General features: G+C 47.7%; 2 protein-coding genes across 3 annotated transcripts; one reads left to right on the forward strand and one right to left on the reverse strand.

Moving 5' to 3' along the window:
- Positions 1 to 521: 521 nt before the first annotated feature.
- On the reverse strand, positions 522 to 7,355 carry snx21 (sorting nexin family member 21). The gene is made up of 6 exons (XM_056595704.1): positions 7,151 to 7,355; positions 4,719 to 5,040; positions 4,291 to 4,475; positions 3,860 to 4,001; positions 3,475 to 3,640; positions 522 to 3,034 (listed from the first exon to the last, which is right to left on the reverse strand). Exons 2-6 carry the CDS (start codon positions 5,014 to 5,016, stop codon positions 2,404 to 2,406), a joined length of 1,422 nt encoding a protein of 473 aa, XP_056451679.1. The 5' UTR covers positions 5,017 to 5,040; positions 7,151 to 7,355; the 3' UTR covers positions 522 to 2,403.
- Positions 7,356 to 8,594: 1,239 nt separating this feature from the next.
- Positions 8,595 to 14,442, forward strand: LOC130386701 (deoxyribonuclease gamma-like). 2 transcript variants are annotated; one of them, XM_056595717.1, is made up of 10 exons: positions 8,605 to 8,703; positions 10,463 to 10,625; positions 11,020 to 11,108; positions 11,382 to 11,393; positions 12,021 to 12,104; positions 12,383 to 12,477; positions 12,956 to 13,068; positions 13,271 to 13,428; positions 13,530 to 13,626; positions 13,871 to 14,442. In XM_056595717.1, exons 2-10 carry the CDS (start codon positions 10,470 to 10,472, stop codon positions 14,000 to 14,002), a joined length of 936 nt encoding a protein of 311 aa, XP_056451692.1. In that variant the 5' UTR covers positions 8,605 to 8,703; positions 10,463 to 10,469; the 3' UTR covers positions 14,003 to 14,442. The 2 variants fall into 2 exon arrangements, with proteins under 2 accessions (XP_056451698.1, XP_056451692.1); XM_056595723.1 differs by lacking the exon at positions 11,382 to 11,393 and having other exon boundaries at positions 8,595 to 8,703.
- Positions 14,443 to 14,581: the final 139 nt, after the last annotated feature.

A 14,581-nucleotide genomic window follows, 5' to 3' on the forward strand; every position in this document is an offset into this window, starting at 1 on the left:
GGTCCTGAACCACCAGTTGGAATCTGCTCTCGAGGTTGAATTCAAGACCTTGTAGAAAGCAGCACACTGATGATGTCACTGATGACAGTTGCTAGGTAACTGTGTATGCATGGCGAAGTAATGGTTGCTATGGTGATGCGAGGGGGCAATGGGGACGTCAGGGTTGTCACGGAGATGACGGATGATCTGCTGTGAAGCAGTGGATCCAGGGACACTGGGTGTGTTTGTAACCAATGAATTCAACACAATCCGGAATTATTCCATGGGACTACTGGAACATAAGCACGTCACGCGGCTCCCTCTAGTGGTCAATAACCAGAATCACATTCCAGCACTAGGACACACAGCCCACACAGCTGTGTGGAGGATTCAATTACAAACGACAGCAATAATAGGACAGTGGCAGCATGTAAATATAATATATAAAGTTATTAAACAGATATATGCATGGTGCAGGAGTGAGCAGTAGCAAGCGGCAGAACCTGACTTGTTGAGCAAATTGTGCTCACTTTAGCATCGATTCCGTTTCTTTTGCAGGCCATGAGCGCTGAGCCCAGGTGAAGGTTGGTGTCAGGGTGGGGTCAGGGTGGTGTCAGGGTGGGGTCCTGTCCGTTCCTCTTACTCGGCCGTGTTGAGAACGCTGAAGGCTGCACCAATCAGAGCACGCCTCCATCTGCCCCCTGCTGGTGACCTCTGCAGGTCCAGGTTCAGCCTGGAAGAATCACGCAACACGCTCTGCCGAGACAAGACCTTTATTCTATAAAACACAACTGTAGAAAAAACAAGTTCCCTGGACCCTCCTCCACAGAACCCATTAACAGAGCAGCTCTTCCACCTTCACCCCACGGCTGGGACTCACCACCCCACGGCTGGGACGCCTGTCCCTTAATTAAACACCCAAATTACTTCTATTGCTTTTATCAAATAATACATTTCTTGATGTCTAAAATCCTATTTTAATTAAATAAACTGGAATTTATTTAATCCTAGTTTAGGATTAAATAAATCCTAAACTAGGATTTATTTAATCTCGTTGACTAGTTTCCAGAACTTCTCACACACAAAGGTGAGAGATTTCCAAACGGCTAGGGTCCTTTAAGTGCTGTTGAAAATGCTTTTTGGGCTACTAAGGCCTCCGTCTGGCCAGATGGGGACCCTCTGCCCCCTAGTGGTCAGATATGAATCATGCACCATTATATCGATACGTTTAAAAGGAGCCTTAAAGTTCCATTCCACATATTCCTTCCTCGTTTAAACATGTAAGATCAATGTAAAAGGATGTGGACGAAGCCTAGAGATATTAAAAAACGTGGCACTGTAAAAAGTGTAAATATTGTAGGGAAAGCGACAGAGATAACTCAGAAAGGACCTGCTGCACAGTATTCTAGGTTACATGATGACTATAATAGCGTTCCTTTACATGTCTATAAAGAGGATAATATTGTACGCTAGCAGCAGACTGTGGTGTGCTTGGTGTGTTTACATCAGAGTTAAGACGTTATCCAACACAGCTTTATGTAATGTCTTTGGGCCTTCAGGAAGTCCAACATGTGTAAAAACGTGTTTTTGAGAGGCCTAAACTATATGTTCTGTCCGCTACCTTACCTGCAGTCTTCCCTGCAAAGACCGCAAGTAATGGCGGACATTGTCTCTGTCCAGACATAAATCAGCCATGATTCTTCTTCAACTCACCCCCTCTGACACTGAGCACACATTCCAAAATGTGCTTCCTAATGAGTGGTTTTGTCCAAAACAAACGTCATCTGTTCTTAGTACTGACCTGCTTAAAATACCCTTTTTCAATGCTAAAACTAGCTAGCTACATATCTTTATTAATGCCTAAGATAGTTAGCTATATGCCTTTATTAATGCTCAAGGTAGCATTTTGAATGCCTTTATTAATGCTAAATCATGTCAGCTAATCGCCATATTCATGCTATATAGGCGGCCAGCAAAATGCCGTTGTTTATGCTAATGCTAGATAGCTAATTATATTCATCAAAGGTGCAGTATATTTAGTTCACTGTATACCATTTAAAATCTTTCAAGGCACCTTGTTACATGAAACTTGGCTACACGATGCAGTCGTATACGATGACATCATTGTGGAAGTTACCTGCTGGCCCCCGATAGGCCAGTATAGGCCTCCATTGTTAGGAAGGGGAGGGCGGATCTCATCGCTAGATGCTAGTTAATCCTGCACTCTCACCTCTAAGGCTAAAAGTAGCTTGCTAATCCCTTTATTAATGCTAGCCACTTGGTGCTACGATATACTTGGTAGATACTTCTACTACTGGTGCAACACTAAGGTGCCTCAATAAAGTGTCTACGTGTGTGCGTGCGTCTTTGTGTGCGTGTGTTTTCTTGTGTGTGTGCACGTGCGTGCGTATGTGTGTGTGTGCGCTACCCCTCCGTCTCCGTCTCTCTCAGGTCTTGTTTCACCAGGAACTCCTTGATGGTTGGCTGGTTGTCAGGCTCCACCCACTGCTCCCCAAGCTGCTGCAGAAGCCCCTCCCACTGCCGCTTGTCTCTTCCTGTTTGCCATGACAACCGAACAATGGCCCTTAGCAACTGAAGCAGGAGTGGGTGGGGCTTAGGCAGGAGCAGAGGAGGGTTTTCATTGGTTGGGCTGAGGTTGTCCATAGTTTGGGGGAGTTCTATCGGTAGTGCAGTGTATGGCCCATCACCAAGGGGGTGTGGCTCATCCTCCTGGGGGTGTGGCCTGTCCTCAAAGTTGTCGGTGTTGTCGGTGTGTGGGGGCGGGGCTAGGAGGCGGAGGGCCTCGTCACAGTGTTCCTGAGCTTCTTCCAGCTGGTCCACTTCCTGGAAACAGCTGGCCAGTGCCACGAGCGTGAACAGCCAATGGGGGGAGGCGGGGGATGGGGCCAATGCGGTCGGCGTGGACGATGGGGTGGGCGGGCCCAATGGTGTGGGCGTGGCCGACGTGGTGGGCGGGGCCTGAGGGTGGCCCAGTTTGGTCTGCAGTCTCTTAGCGTTGAGCAGCGGACCCAGAGCCTCCTGGTACCGCCCCACCCTGCAGGACCACAGCACGAGGGTGGTGTTAGTGGAGGGTGGTGTTAGTGAAGGGTGGTGTTAGTGGAGGGTGGTGTTAAGGAATGGTGGTGTTAGTGGAGGGTGGTGTTAAGGAATGGTGGTGTTAGTCAAAGGTGATTTAGTGAAGTGTTAGTGAAGGGTGGTGTAAGTGAAGGGTGGTGTTAAATAAGGGTGATGTTAGTGAGGGGTGGTGTAATGGAGGCTGGTTTTAATGAAGGGTGGTGTTAGTGAAGGATGGTGTTAGTGAAGGGTAATGTTAGTGAGGGGTGGTGTTAGTGAAGGGTGGTGTAATGGAGGCTGGTTTTAATGAAGGGTGGTGCTAGTGAAGGCTGGTGTACAGCAACATGACTACTGGTTAACACCAGATGAGATGACCAGGACCAGGACCAGGACCAGGACCAGGACCAGGACTCAGTGTACCTGATGAGCAGCTGTCCGGTCAGCAGGTCCGGCAGGTAGAAGAAGAGCCTGACGCAGGACGCCCCCCTCAGCACCGCCCCGGAGCACAGGTGGGACAGGTACTGCTCGAAGGCCCGGCTTCGGCGCGCGATGGTCTGCGCCGTGTAGTTACTGCGCAGCTTCTTACCTAGCAACCACCGTCAGAGTCATGGCAACCAGAGAACGCATGATGGACGTCACGGCATGATGTCAGAGAATGTATTGAGAATGTATTGAGTCTCTCTCTCTCTCTCTCTCTCTCTCTCTCTCTCTCTCTCTCTCTCTCTCTCTCTCTCTCTCTCTCTCTCTCTCTCTCTCTCTCTCTCTCTCTCTCTCTCTCTCTCTCTCTCTCTCTCTCTCTCCTCACGTGGGAAGCAGACTCCGTGCATCTGGTCTCCATGGTTACGGCGCAGGGTGGCGTGGAGCCGCTGGAAGTCCGAGTATCGCCTGGTGATGACGGCCGGGGTCTTGTCACTGCCACCCGCCTGCACCACGTGGATGGTGTAGAGCTACATACACACACACATAAATGCATTTACACACACACACATAAATGCATTTACACACACACACATAAATGCATTTACACACACACACATAAATGCATTTACACACACACACATAAATGCATTTACACACACACACAAATGCATTCACACACACACACACACACACACACACACACACACACACACACACACACACACACACACACACACACACACACACACACACACACACACACACACACACACACACACACACACACACACGTGTTGGGACGTCTCCTCCCCTCACCACGTATTTGGCGGAGCCCTCCACCACCACGCTGGCGTCCGTGGCCTCGAACAGCAGCTGGTCCGCCCCCCGCCCCCTGCTGGGGGGGGCCGGGGCCACGCCCCCCCGGAGCCCCCGCCAGCCCTCCTGCAGCAGGCGCGCTGCGGGGGAGGGGCCTAACTGAGCCCCGCCCACCGGACTGGTCTCTGAGTGGAGGGCGGCAGAGTCAGGGGAGACAGACGGACAATTTTTTAAGGCGAAATTTAAGGCGAAAAGGCGAAAAGTTCTCAGCTACAATGTTTTTTTGGGAGAGACATGCTGAATAAATTCAACATGTTATCAAACTTCAAAATAATATTGATCAATCGTGATTTCAATGTTGAACAAAATAATCGTGATTATGATTTTTCCCATAATCGAGCAGCCCTAACAGACAGGAGTCTCCTCACCTGTGCTGCTAAGCCCCTCCTCCATGGACTCGCTCAGGAAGTCTGAGTCGCTGTCTATCCCTGAGCCCTCCTCCTCTCCTCCCTCCTCTCCTCCTCCTCCTCCCGCTCCTGCTCCGTCGAAGCACAGCATGCCGCCAAGCCGCTCGGACACACACTCCTCCTCCTCGGCCAGCTCCGCTTCCCATCGCTCCTCCTCCCTCCCATCCGCTTCCTGTTCACTTCCTGGTGGCTGAGGCTCCGCCCCCTCGCCCTCCTTGAAGAGCGAGCGCTTCAAACGCTCCAGCAGGCGGGACGCCATCAGCCTCCTCAACACCGGGGGGCGCTAGGGGCACACCAGGGAACAGGGTTTAAAGACAGGTTTAATACAATTACTTTACAGGGTTAAGTCAACTAAAAAGGGTTTATTATACAGGGTTGAATAGACGGGTTTAATATAATTACTATACAGGGGTTTAATATACAGGATTGAGTATGACATTATCTACATTATTATAAAGCAGCTTTAGCGACTGGTTGAGGTCGTTAGGGATCAGTGACCAGGTGAGGTCATGAGCAACCAGGTGAGCTTGTTCCTGACCAGGTGAGCTTGTAATCACACTAGGCCACGCCCCCGGGGGACACTGAGGGAGGGATCGTTGTGAGCGGCAGTGTGTGACTCAGCATGTAAACCGACCGTTAGATGAACACACCCTCAGTCCCCTTCTAATATCTTCCACGTTGCACAATGCAGAAGACTGCCCACCGCAGATAATAGTGATGACAGGGCAGTCTAAACTCGAGACAGGAGGGAAATATCAGGCTAATATTTACTCTCAAGGTCCAGCTTTTTGGTGTGTTTATTATTTAAAGTGTCGGGGAGCTCTCTGTATAAGCTCGTATTCAAACACTATGAGAATTATTAATAAAGGGAAACAACAAGACTTGAGTTCGAAGCAGCGCAGAACGTTCACAAACTGGCTAGGAAGTTTGGGTTCATGACCCTCTAAGCCAGGATATTTGTTATTATTTGTATTAAAGTGGTTTGATCAAAACTAAACTCCTAAAGCAGGGGGTGACGTGAAATATGAATAGGAGATTGTTTCAGTGGATGAATGTGTGTGCGCATGTGTGTGTGTTGGTGTGTGTGCATTTTGGTGTGGCTCCGTGTGTGTGTGTGCGAGGTGTGTCAGTGCGTGTGCATATCGTGTGTGTGTGGGTTGATGCGTGCATGTGTGTGTTGGTGCGTGTGTGTGTGTGCTTGTTGGTGTGTGTGTGTCCGTGCGTGTGTATATCGTGTGTGTGGGTTGATGCGTGCATGTGTGTGTGTTGGTGTGTGTGCGTGTTGGTGTGGGTGCGTGTGTGCTTGTTGGTGTGTGTGTGTGTGTGTGTGTGTGTCTGCGTGTGCATATCGGTGTGTGTGTGTGTTGGTGTGCACGTTGGTGTGCCTGTGTGTTATTGTGCTTGTTAAAGCACTTGTTAAAGGTTGCTAGTTCAATCCCCAGCTCCTCCTAGCTGAGTGTTGATGTGTCCCTGAGCAAGACACTTAACCCTAACTGCTCCTGACGAGCTGGCTGTCGCCTTGCATGGTCGACTCTGCCGTCGGTGTATCAATGTGTGTATTAACCGATGTAAGCGCTTTGGGATAAAAGCGTCTGCTAAATGCCCTAATTGTAATTGCTTGTGCGTGTGTGGTGGTGTGCGTGTTGGTATGCGCTTGCATGTGTGTGAGTGTGTGTTGGTAAGCATGTGCGTACGTGCGTGGTGGTGTGTGTGTGTGTTGGTATGTGCATGTGTGTTTTTTTTTCCGGGACTCTAGTTACGACCATGGAAACTCTACATAAATAATCCAGAGTGGGCCTCAGGCAGGAAACATTGAGGAGCAAAACCATCTCTAACAGTCAGCGTGAGGAGGACCGCACTGACTGGGTTCACTGCGGTGAACCAGACTAACATAGAGACTAACATAGAGACTAACATAGACCACTGTGGTGACCCAGACTAACATAGAGAATTGAAAGGTCAGGTTACAGTTGAATTCAACACCCAAAGGCGTGAAATAGTGGAAGTTCAGCTGATAATACTCATACTACTACTACCACTAATCTACTAATAGTTCGACTGGTTCTGCTGTCCCAGATATGAGGAGGACCGCGGTGGTGCTCCTCTGGCCGCGTTGACCTATTCAGCTCTGGTGGTCTCGCAGTAGTGGTTAGGGGACAGTAGTAGACTCCAGAAGGAGGACCCTGTAGACCTGTAGGACATAATACTTGCTATATTTCAACACTTTGTTTCGTGGCGTCTCTGCGCTACTTTCTCATTTAAACTTTCCGACGTCACAAATGGGGAGCTGCTGTTTGCTTAGAAGCTAACAACTTTGGCGGCGGACGTTTTGTTAAAGCGAACGGTTTACGAAAGACTGTAACTAACTGGTTATTCACTAACACATGACTCACCGGACTCGGTCAGTCAACCGGTCTCAGTCCATCCGGGGGAGAAAGGCTGCTAGACTCCATGGTCGGAAGCTACAACAGTACAGTCCTGCAAACAGCTGACGGCCGACGGCGCGGTCCTTCGGTGCGCGGACACGCTGTCCTCCCTTGCCGTGAGGCGCGACCACGATGTAAACGCTCGTCCACGTATGCGGGAGGGAGCGGTCCTTGACTTCATGACAATGAGAATAAACAGTTTGTAAGACTTGGAATTCTCTTTCTGTCTGTCTTTATCGCTTTCTTTCTTTCTTTTTCTTTCTTTCTTTCTTTCTTTCTTTCTTTCTTTCTTTCTTTCTTTCTTTCTTTCTTTCTTTCTTTCTTTCTTTCTTTCTTTCTTTCTTTCTTTCTTTCTTTCTTTCTTTCGTTCGTTCTTTCTTTCTTTCTTTCTTTCTTTCTTTCTTTCTTTCTTTCTTTCTTTCTTTCTTTCTTTCTTTCTTTCTTTCTTTCTTTCTTTCTTTCTTTCTTTCTTTCTTTCTTTCTTTCTTTCTTTCTTTCTTTCTTTCTTTCTCTCTCTCTCTCTTTCTTTCTTTCTTTCTTTCTTTCTTTCTTTCTTTCTTTCTTTCTTTCTTTCTTTCTTTCTTTCTTTCTTTCTTTCTTTCTTTCTTTCTTTCTTTCTTTCTTTCTTTCTTTCTTTCTTTTTTTTTTCTTTTTCTTTATCTTTCTTTCTAACCCCAAACCCCTATTGCCCGGGACGTTTCTATCCTGAAAGTATGGATTTCCCTGAGATTATCAATGGTTGAAGAAATATGGGAGTACCCAAGAAAATCTTGGGCCTTTAAACACACGAGAACTTCGCACAAGAATTTCAACCTTTAAGTTGATTGAACATGAATGACATGGCTAGACACACATATCACTTCATGAACCTCTTAATCTTCTATTAACATCACGTTTTGTTCCTAAAAGCCGCAACTCCTCATCCAGCGAGACACCAACGGCTCAACCAATAACAAGCTCTGCTCCTATGGAGTGGGCGTGGGAGTAGGGTCTGTCTGCGTCCTGCAAGACCGAGGCCAGAGGCGTAACTTGTAGTAGGCGTAACTTGTAGTAGGAGGAGGCGTGTCTAATCTGTAAATTCTTTTCTTAAATGCATATGAGCATATTTTTAAATGAGCGGGTCAGGTGCATTATTTGTATATAAGGCCTAATTTTTGAGGTCCGAGTTGCGGTCATTTATGTACCCGCGCACCACTGCTACATGCATGGACATATTATGGCTACATACAGATCACTTCCGCGATTTAGAAAAGTACCAGACACGCCTCCTACTACAAGTTACTACTATTACAAGTCACGCCTCCGTCTTGCAGGCCGCAGACGGATAATATTGAGCGCCGCCCCCTTCCTAACGATCCCTAACCGGTCTCACCACCTTGGGATTGTTAGGAAGGGGGCGGCGCTTAAACCGGAAGAGTAGGCTGTAATTTGACCCCACAGGCCTACACCCTGAAACACTTGGCAGACTACTGAGAAGCAGTGAGACGCACAGTACAGTAGCCACAACCTGATTTGAGAAGGTAAGAAAACAAACAGCAAGCGAGACGGCACTGGCTAGGTGTTACTGTGTACAGGTGGTTAGTGTCTCTAGGTTAGTACAGGTGCTTAGTGTCTCTAGGTTAGTACAGGTGGTTGGTGTCTCTAGGTTAGTACAGGTGGTTATTGTCCCTCGGTGCGTACAGGTGGTTAGTGCCTCTCGGTTAGTAGGGTAGTGTTTAGTGTTGTCATTTGTGTGTGTGTGTGTGTGTGTGTGTGTGTGTGTGTGTGTGTGTGTGTGTGTGTGTGTGTGTGTGTGTGTGTGTGTGTGTGTGTGTGTGTGTGTGTGTGTGTGTGTGTGTGTGTGTGAGAGAGAGAGAGAGCGCAGTCTGGGGTACAAGACAGAAGACTATGACAATATATGTTAGTTGTAATGTTCCGCAAAATTCTTTTTTGGATTCAAGTGAATTCCATGGTGTTCTGTGGTGAATCACATGGTTGTTCTGTGGTGAATCACATGGTTGTTCTGTGGTGAATCACATGGTTGTTCTGTGTTGAATCACATGGTTGTTCTGGGTTGATTTCCATGGTGTTCTGGGGTGAATCCCATGGTGTTCTGGGGTGAATCCCATGGTGATCTGGGGTGAATCCCATGGTGATCTGGGGTGAATCCCATGGTGATCTGGGGTGAATCCCATGGTGTTCTGGGGTGAATCCCATGGTTGTGGTTAAAGTCGGTCTATAAGTGGGTGTGTCTCTGCTCTCCCGAGGGGGCGAGTGGCCCTGCTTACGGGTACGTCTGGAATGATCCGTCTAACTGTCACAACAGACAGGAAGTGATCTCTGGCTCTGGCTCACGAGCTACAGCGGTAGGTTGCTTGTTCGATCCCCGGCTCCTCCTAGTTAAATGTGGAGGTGCCACTGAGCTGAACACCTGATCCCCATGAGCTGGCTGTCCCTGCATCTCTGACCGCGTGGAGGTGTGTAGAAGGGGCGGATTGGTTACAGTTGTAGAGGGCTTTGAGAGGCCACTGCTTGGAAGAGCTCCTTTATAAAGGCAGAGCATTGGCATGTACCGTCTTACTGACTGTCTTTATCCCTGAGTGTTTAGCTGTAGCCCTGATGGATTAGCTGTAGCCCTGGTGTCGCTAGACCGGTCTCACTCCCTCAGGGTTGGGAGGGGCCCCAACACTAACGCTAACTGGCTAGATGGCTGAGTAGCTACTGACAGGGTAGCTAAATAGCTGGGTAGCTAGCTCAAAGTCTGGCTAAAAGAGCATGCATGTAAACCAAGGACTACCACATTAAGACATAGAAGAAAAGCATTTAGCGAAAGGTGCAGACATGTCGATCGCCAGACACTAACCCGCTGTGATCTCTGAGTTATTATCTCGTAACCATTTCTGTCTGGAACGGGATAGACAGTACAGAGAAAAGTAATTGAGGAGCTGGTAGGGGTTAGACAGAATAGAGACAGCTCATTAAGGAGCAGGTAGAGGTTAGACAGTACAGAGACAGGTCATTAAGGAGCAGGTAGGGGATAGACAGTACAGAGACAGGTCATTAAGGAGCAGGTAGGCGTTAGACAGTACAGAGACAGGTCATTAAGGAGCAGGTAGGGGATAGACAGTACAGAGACAGGTCATTAAGGAGCAGGTATGGGTTAGACAGTACAGAGACAGGTCATTAAGGAGCAGGTAGGGGTCAGACAGTACAGAGACAGGTCATGGCCTGCCCCTGGTGTAACAGTATTTGTTCTATCATTGAATGCATCGTCACGATGAGGTTTAATCCCCCCCTCAGTTGGACAATGAGGTGGTGCTGTTCCTTTCCGCGTGCCCTGCTCCTCGTCCTGCTCCTCGGCTGGTGGGGTCGGAGTACAGGGTTCAAGATCTGTTCCTTCAAACTGCAGAGCCTGAATAGCACCAAGGCAGCCAATAAGAGAGTCATGTATACACTGAAACGGGTAGGACACGCGCATACACAAACACGCATACACATACACATTGTTGGGCTGTTTGTTGAGTTGTCCAGCTGTCTCTCTATCTCTGTTTATCTTTCTTTGTATCTGCCTGTCTTCCTCTCTAACTTTATATCTCTGTACCTGTCTATGTCTCTGCCTGCCTATTTCTCTACATATCTGTCTCTACCTGTGTGTCTCTCTTTCTGTCTGTCTCTCTTTCTGTTTATCTCTACCTGTCTGTCTGCAGGTGGTGTCTCGTTGTGATACCTGTCTGTCTCTCCACCTGTCTGTCTGCAGGTGGTGTCTCGTTGTGATACCTGTCTCTCTCTCCACCTGTCGGTCTGCAGGTGGTGTCTCGTTGTGATACCTGTCTGTCTCTCCACCTGTCTGTCTGCAGGTGGTGTCTCGTTGTGACGTCTGTCTGCTGCAGGGCGTGAATGATCCAAACGGTTCCGTCATGAAGCACCTTGTGACCAAGCTGAACAGGTACTGTATCAAAGGAGTAGAACCCCGAACCCTGCAGCAGTGGTGCCTTGCTCTGCCTACTGGGCTTCACAGGGAGTTGAACCCCAAACCCCGCGGTGTTAGCGCCTTGCTCTATCTACTGGGCTACACAGGGAGTAAAACCCCAAACCATGCAGCATCGGTGCCTTCCTCTATACTGAGCTACCGGCAGTAGAACATATGTATAAGGCCTCAGCGGTGTTTCCACGACGACGGGTGTCACTATGGTTTTAACACTGTGCCTTCTCCCTACAGGGACAATGACAGGTAGGCACCCCACCCCTTAACCCCGATCACCCCCTAACCCCAACCACTCCCTATCCCGAATCCTCCCCTATCCACAATTACTCCCTAACCCCAATCATAACTTGGCTGTGGACAATTCAATGAGCATCTCAGGAGACGCCCAATGAGCTGCTTGCTTCTTACCCACAACTGTCCCTTAATTGGTTAGTTTCAGGCTGTCTTTGGGTGGTTTGAAATACTGCAACAGTGACACCAAGCCTCACCATGAAAATGTCTGTCACTTTCTGGTGCTTGACAGGAAGTGACATCGCCTTGCATCATTGAGGTGTGTTGGTAGTGGCTGTCCTGGCTACTGGGAGCCTCCCAGTTCAACCTCTTCTTTCCAAAACTTTACCCGCTGGCTAATAATGACTGGGCGTCGTTCATCATTATCTTGATCATGAGTGAATGAGCGGATGATGGTCATCTGTATCCTATCTTCTGACACACAGGCCAACTGTACCTCTCTCTTCTGACACTCCGGTCATCTGTACCTCTCTCCTCTGTGAAACACAGGTCACCTTTCTCCTCTCTCCTCGGACACAACCCTCTGCTATGAGTTGAGTGTACTGGGTATAAATCTAATCAAGATGTTTTCCTTTGGTATAGTTACGACCACCAGTACCAGACGGTAGCCAGCCGAAGCCTTGGAGCCAATCCAAATGACATGCAGGAATACGTCTTCCTCTACAGGTTAGTCAACTACTAACCAACTATAACTATTATACTAACTATAACCATAACTATTATACTAACTCAACGACATGCACCTCTACAAATTAGTAACCAAGAAAACTAACTATAACCATAACTATTATTCTAACTTTAACCCTAACTTTTATACTAACATTACAAGATGAAACAATTTACTAGTAAGACCAACTAACTAACTAATGATTATAACCTTTGACTATGCACTAATCATTTGATTGACAGTAAGGCTGATACTGACGGTAAGCTCCTGCCCTCAGGAAGGAAATCGTCAGTGTGAGCGACCGTCACCAGTACGAGGGGAAGGGCTTCGCCCGGCCTCCGTTTATGGTTCGGTTTAAGAGCAGCCAAACAAGTGAGCTCATTGACATTTGCATACTGTCTAACCCCTACCTGCTCCTTGATGACCTAGCAGACGCTTTTATCCAAGGCGACTTACAGTAATTACATTTGTCACTAGAAGTGAAACAATATATCTCTGTCGGTACAGTGAAGATATTCATAGAACCAAGTGCAAGTAGTAACAATCGCTAGGCTAACCCATTCCTCGTATACAGCAGTGATAGCTTTACAATTAAGTGCTGAAAATAAATACAACATACAGTAAATGTGTAAATTAAGGGCCAGGACGAAGAACATATAATAGTGGGAGGGGGGGACTCAATGGCTATGCAGAGTCTAGTCGAACTCTGAACTGGTGTATTTTGAGTCTTTTAGCTCACCTCATCCTGCCATCCAACACCTCTGTTCTCTGGCTCCCAGCGCTCTGCTGTGGTCTGGAGGCTCTGCTGCCCCCTGGTGGTCACTAATATAGCACGGCCCTTTACCCCCAGGCGTGGGGGACTTTGTGCTGGTGGCGGTGAACACGTTGCCGAGCCGGGCGGTGCAGGAGATGGATCAGCTCTACGACGTCTTCACGGACATCAGCAAGAGGTGGAAAACCGAGGTGAGGGCTCGCAGACCATCTCCCAGCATGCACTTCTCTGCATGACCACTTCCTGAATGACGTGTGTGTGTGTGTGTGTGTGTGTGTGTGTGTGTGTGTGTGTGTGTGTGTGTGTGTGTGTGTGTGTGTGTGTGTGTGTGTGTGTGTGTGTGTGTGTGTGTGTGTGTGTGTGTGTGTGTGTGTGTGTGTGTGTTTGTTTTAGGCGGTGATGTTCCTGGGGAACTTCAACGCTGGCTGCAGTCACATGACCCGGCCCAAGAAGAAAGAGATCCGCCTCTTCACAAAGAAGGGTTTCTATTGGCTGATCGGTGACCACGTTGACACAACAACCACTGACACCACAGACTGTGCCTACGATAGGTTTGTAGATAACTTGGCGATAGTACAGGTGGTTAGTGTCTCTAGGTTAGTAAGGTAGTGTTTATTGTTGTCATTTCATTGTTTGTGTGTGTGTGTGTTAGGTTTGTGGTGCATGGTAAGTCGTTCCTGAAGCAGGTGGAGCCGGGGACTGCTTCGGTCTTCAACTACGCTAAGACCTACCAGATCAAGAAGATGGAGGTAGGTAACCTCACTCACTCTCTCAAGGGCCAAGTGGCTTTATTGGCATGATACTGACAGCTGGGTTGCTGTGTATTATATATATATATATATAAATAATATATCCAACCCGTCTCACTCGCTTGATGTCTTCTACAATCTGTTACATTGTTCTCGTCTCCCTCCTCCTCCTCCACCCCCCCCCTTCCCCCTCCCTCGCTCCCCCTTACTCCTCTGACTGGGATCTGTTGCTTTTGTCTGACAGGCCATGCACATAAGCGAACACTTCCCCATAGAGGTGGAGCTTAAAAGCTCCACCCACCTACCTCAGGCCACACCCCTCCTCATCCTGCTGAGCCTCTCTGCCTTCCTCTTGTCCGGCCTGGCTGCTCTGTGATCGTTGGATTGCTTCTGGAGCCTGGCCGGGAGTGAACATTACTGGACCATCAACATCTATTCTCTTCTAGGATTTAAACAGCCAATCACCATGTAACAGTAATGTCACTGTTATATTTTTCTGAGAAGATGATAATGAAAACTTTATTAATATATTCTTGGTCTTCTTGTCTCATCCCCCCTTATCTGTAAAGTTCTGAAAGTTCAATGACAACCAAACCGATAAATCTGTTTTATAATCTTTGTCTTGATTATTTTTATTATACGCTTTTGTAATATTATTATTGATAATTGATTGTTTTGAAAGCTCTGGTTGTCTGCCATGATTTAAAGTACTTTTTTTAATATCATTTATATGTCATACTGCACAGACAATGTAAATATTTTGAATGTCATTCTTTCTATGCCTGAATAATAAAGAATAAAGATTATTTTAACACATTCAAAAAGTATGAGTAATATTATTGACATGTTAAAATACACACACACACACACACACACACACACACACACACACACACACACACACACACACACAAACACTTTTGTTTCGTGATCACACCTCAACCCTATCTTCATA

Source organism: Gadus chalcogrammus, chromosome 1 (assembly GCF_026213295.1).
Source record: "Gadus chalcogrammus isolate NIFS_2021 chromosome 1, NIFS_Gcha_1.0, whole genome shotgun sequence".
Taxonomy (NCBI): domain Eukaryota; kingdom Metazoa; phylum Chordata; class Actinopteri; order Gadiformes; family Gadidae; genus Gadus; species Gadus chalcogrammus.